Genomic DNA, 4,769 nt, shown 5'->3' with positions numbered 1-4,769 from the left:
CATGAGCTTTCTTGCCTGGGGAAAAGCTCCCTATACTAAGGCTTGGGTTATTCAATTTTTTTTCCTCCCCCAAACCACAAATGGCAAATGAGGATGCTTAACTATGCATTCAACGTTGTTTTTTTCATGAAAGAAGTTCGTGTCACTTCTGCCTGCCGTTTCGTCTTAGCCACATCTGCTTACTTCTCAGTCTCCTTTGCTGGGGGTTCACTCGGGTTATACCCACCTACTTACTATGCATGTCCTCGGAGGAGCCCTCCTGCTGTGTCTCATCTGGTGACCTCCTTAGCTCCTGGTTCCAGCTGTTTCTCTCTATGCAGATGCTCCCCCTCCCCCCAACTACACATCCAACCCGGGTCTCCCTTCTTTAACTTCGGACAAGAGACCGAATGGGGCAGACATCTCCAACTCCACAAGTCCGAAACCTGATCCTCTTTCCCAAGCTCCATCCGACCCCCCCCATTACTGCAGGAAACCAAGCGCCCCTCCCCCACCGCCCCGACCCTCCCAGGTCCGCAGACCCCAAATCTGCTCCCGTTCTGTCTCCAGCTCCCGCTCACCCAACTTAGGGGACACCCCTTTCTACACCGCCCCCCCCCCCCCCCCCCCCCCCCCCCCCCCCCCCCCCCCCCCCCCCCCCCCCCCCCCCCCCCCCCCCCCCCCGGCATCTTCAGCCCCTTCCCGCCCGGGCTGGGCTCCCCCCACGCCTACCCACCCCCTCCCACCCCGCCCCCTCCGCAGCAAACACGAGGCCGAGGCGCGTAAATGCTGGAGCTTCAACACTTTAATGGTTTCTCTCCCGGAACCGAGGGCGCACCGCAGGCTGCTCAGAACTGGATCACTTGGCCCTTCCTCTTCTTGTCTCCTCCCAGCTCGAAGTGCTTGCAGCGCTTGATGGCCAGCATCCGCTTGGACCTGCAGTTGGGCTCCACGCACTCGAGCCTCAGCACGATCTTCTTCGTGGTCTTGGCCTTCTTGCGGAAGATGGGCTTGGTCTGGCCACCGTAGCCACTCTGCTTGCGGTCGTAGCGCCGCTTGCCCTGCGCGTAAAGAGAGTCCTTGCCCTTCTTGTACTGCGTCACCTTGTGCGGCTGGTGCTTGCCGCACTTCTTGCAGTAGGTGCGCCGGGTCTTGGGCACGTTCACCATGGCGGCGGCGGCGGCGTCACGGAGCTTCCCAACTCTGCTTTGCGCGGGGCCGGGCTTCTCTTCGGCTTTTCGGAGCCGCGGAGAGCAGGAGAGGAGACGGAGGAGGCGGAGGAGGCGGAGGAGAGTTCTGAGAGAAAAAGCTGCCGGGAGGCGAGCGGAGCTCAGCGCGCGCCGGCACGAGGCTCGCGGGGAGGAAGGGCCGAAGGGCCGGGGCGCCGTCTTATTGGTCCGCTCAGGGCGGAAACGGAAGTGGATGTGGATGCTACCCAAGAGGCAAAGCGAGCCTGCAGGCCGGAAGGTCCGGTAACTCCTGAGTTACCTAAGTGCGGAAATGCTCGGGGAGGGGTGGGGGAGCGCTGTTCTTCTCCTGGGCTGCCTTTCTTGCGGCGAATGTGCTGTTGGGGTGTGGTCGGGCGATTTACCGTATGTTTGACGGGCGGCGACTGCTGCGGACGAGGGCGGGCTTTTGCCGATTTGCGACACTTGGTTGCTGTCTCTTTCCCCACTGTTGCTCATGGTGATGAGGGTCTCAGCAACGTGGATGTTCGAGAACGTTGACTGGGAATAAGGCTTTTAAACTTTGTTGAATATTGTCCGGGTCCTCCTTCCGGGGAGCACGTGGTCCAGGCTCGCGGGGACCGGAAGTGGCGGGACCTCCTGCCTCCGTGGGCCTTCTTTTTAAAAAGCCTAGTCAGTAAGCAATTATTAAACGCCTGCTGTGTATCAGGCACTGTGCCGATTTAAAAAAATATATTTTTTAAATAATTTTTAAATTTTTATTCTTGTCAGTTAACAAGCCTTTTTGTTAGACAGTCTTTCCCAGTTTGTTTTTTTTGTTGTTTTTTTTGTTTTGTTTTGTTTTGTTTTCTTGTAGCCTTAAGATTTAGGGAGGGAAGGTCTTGTTCAGATACTTTGCTTGCCTTAACATAGTCTGTATAGAATGGAGAACAGATTTCCTGTAGCTTTTCACATTCTCCTTTGTAAATTGCTTTTAAAAAAACAATTGTTTTTTCCATTCTTGACTTAACAGGGGTAGTAAGTGGTGGCTAGAGGGATGACCTCTAAGCCGGGAAGGCCTGGAGTTCACCATCCCTGTCCCCAAAACTACTCCAAACCCAGGGAAACTTTTGTGTTCACCAGCGCCTGTCCCAGGGGTGGAGAACCTGTGACCTTCTAGGTCCTTGGGTTCAGCCTTTTGATTGAGGCTAAGTTTTACAAAACAAATACTTTTACCAAGAGGGTTTGTTCTATGAAGTTTGGATTCAAAGGGTCTCACTTGAGGACCTAGATGGCCATAGGTGGCCTCAAGGCCACAGATTCCCCAACCCTGGCCTACCCTGTAAACTTAATGACTAACTGACTGTTGAATATACAAAGAAAAATAAATAAACAAGGATTGTATAATTCATAGTTGTTTTTTTTAAGTGTATATTAAATTTAACAAAGTATTAATAAAATTGCACTGGTTACTTTGGTCCCCTTCTGAACTTTTTGGTTTTGTTCTGTGTATTTTTTGATGCTTTACTTCTACTTTTTTCTTATTGTTGCATCTTTACCCGTTAATTCCCACTTACTGGAGAAGCTCTCCTTTGTTTAACAAATAAATATTTCTCATTTTTCATACATAGCCTATCACTCCTGCCAAGAATTGAGAAAGATAATGCTGTTAGGTTGGGTTTTTTCCTTTTTAATTAACTTGACCATGAGCATTTCAATTTACAAAGAACAGCAAAGACTGCATATGAAACTGTGGACTCCTTTAGATTTAAATTGGGTTTTCAAAAGTACATATTATATTTAATATAATATTAACAAACTGTCCTGTTTATTCCCAACTTCTTTCTGCTATCTTTTGAGTGGGTTTTGTTTATTTGATGCTCTTTTCTTTCTTTTCTTCTTTTCTATTTTTATTGCTGTCATCTTCCTCAGGCTCCATAGTATAGTGGATCAATTGTTGGCTTCAGTCAGGAAGATGAATACAAGTGACCTGGGTAAGCCTTTTAAATTGTGAGTGCTGTAGCAAGATGCTGATTTGGATTGGTAGAGTAAGTTTCCTCACTGAGGATATCCCTATTAAAAAGATGGGCCTTTCTTTCTGGAGGAAGTTTAGGACCATCAAAGAAGTTTTTTCAATTCCCTGATGGCTATCTAACCTGCTCTCCTCTTCTTATTTAGATCCAGGCATTGATATATTGATCGTGTGCAGTATCTGTCCAAGATAAATACATATGCAGATGTCAACTGGGCAAAGCCCACCCCTCAAAATGCAGAGGAGTCTAAGCTATGTTGAAAGTAGAAAAGTTTTATGAGGAGGAGAATCAGACACTAGTGCTGAGGCCCCCAGTACAAGGTACAAAGGAACCCACAGTCTAGGATGGGCTGAGGCAATTTATACTTGAAAACCACAACGGGGGGGGGGGGGGAACGATGGGGGAGGGGTTAAGGTAAAGAATGTAAAGTCTCTCCCAGGAACAGGTGGAACACAGAAGCAGGATGTTTTGCAGGAACATTTAACTGAAAGGGTAGTTTAGGCTAGTTTGGGGGCATGGGGGCACAGCTCAGCAAGGTTAACCATTGAACACCAGCAAAGGCATCTGGGAATGAGCAAGACTTTGGCTCATTTAAAAAAAAAAAAAAAAGACTGGTTCACTGAAGCCTCCTAATTGGCTCTTTTCAGCAAACAGGCTTATTCTGTATGCAGTGTACATGCCACGTAAGGTAACTCAGAAAACAGACATATTAATCTCAAGGGTACTCTCATAAGTTGTCCCAAAAGTCCAAGTTGAGTTTTAAGCTAATATTTTTGGGACAGAAACCCTGTACATTGACAGACAAATATTACATGCTGGCTATCTAATCTAATTTCTAGATTCTATCATCTGGAAATAGATGTTTTTTATCAACTTGGTTTTGCATATGATTAGACCAAACTCTTTTTTTTTTTTTTAAAGGCAATTGGGGTTAAGTAACTTACCCAGGGTCACACAGCTAGTAAGTGTTGAGTGTTTGGTCTGAGGCAGGATTTGAACTCAAGTCCTCCTGACTTTAGGCCCGGTGCTTTATCCACTGTGCCACCTAGCTGCCCTAAAATAATATTCTAGGTTTGTTTTGTTTTGTTCTGTTTTGTTTTGGTGAGGCATTTGGAGTTAAGTGACTTGTCCAGGGTCACATGGCTAATGCGTGTCAAGTGTTTGGGTCTGAGGCTGGATTATGAACTCAGGTCCTCCTGACTGAAGGGCCAGTGCTCTATCCAATTGCGCCACCTAGCTGCCCATAGACCAAACTCTTTGGAAAGGTAATAGATCTTGTCTAGGAGGTTCTGTGAAATTCCAGGGGTTGGACCAGCTATTGTCATCTGCAGACAGGAGTTCTAAAAGTCCTCACCATCTCTGGAGAATCTTTCTTCAACTTTGGTCCTGGTTGGGTCTTTGATAGCTATTGTTTTATCCTTCACTGCTTCTCTCTGTTTTATGAGGCAATATTTCTCAAAATCCTCCAACACCCTCTCTGCAAAATTTTATAAACTGATCTTGCTGGAAGAGAGCCAGGGCCCAGAGACCTAGGCTTAGGCCCTCTTCAGCAGCATTGTAGGAGCAGCTTCTTTAACTTTCCTTAACTGTA

General features: G+C 47.7%; 1 protein-coding gene across 1 annotated transcript; it reads right to left on the bottom strand.

Annotated features, from left to right (window-relative positions):
• Nucleotides 1-766: 766 nt before the first annotated feature.
• Nucleotides 767-1,356, bottom strand: LOC114037756 (60S ribosomal protein L36a). Its single transcript, XM_027854704.1, has one exon. It carries the CDS (start codon nucleotides 1,146-1,148, stop codon nucleotides 828-830), a length of 321 nt encoding a protein of 106 aa, XP_027710505.1. The 5' UTR covers nucleotides 1,149-1,356; the 3' UTR covers nucleotides 767-827.
• Nucleotides 1,357-4,769: the final 3,413 nt, after the last annotated feature.

The sequence above is a fragment of the Vombatus ursinus genome, unplaced genomic scaffold, assembly GCF_900497805.2.
Source record: "Vombatus ursinus unplaced genomic scaffold, bare-nosed wombat genome assembly UNPS02010548.1, whole genome shotgun sequence".
Classification (NCBI taxonomy): Eukaryota; Metazoa; Chordata; class Mammalia; order Diprotodontia; family Vombatidae; genus Vombatus; species Vombatus ursinus.
The sequence above is the reverse complement of the archived record's forward strand: the minus strand, read 5'-3'. Positions and strand labels throughout refer to the sequence as shown.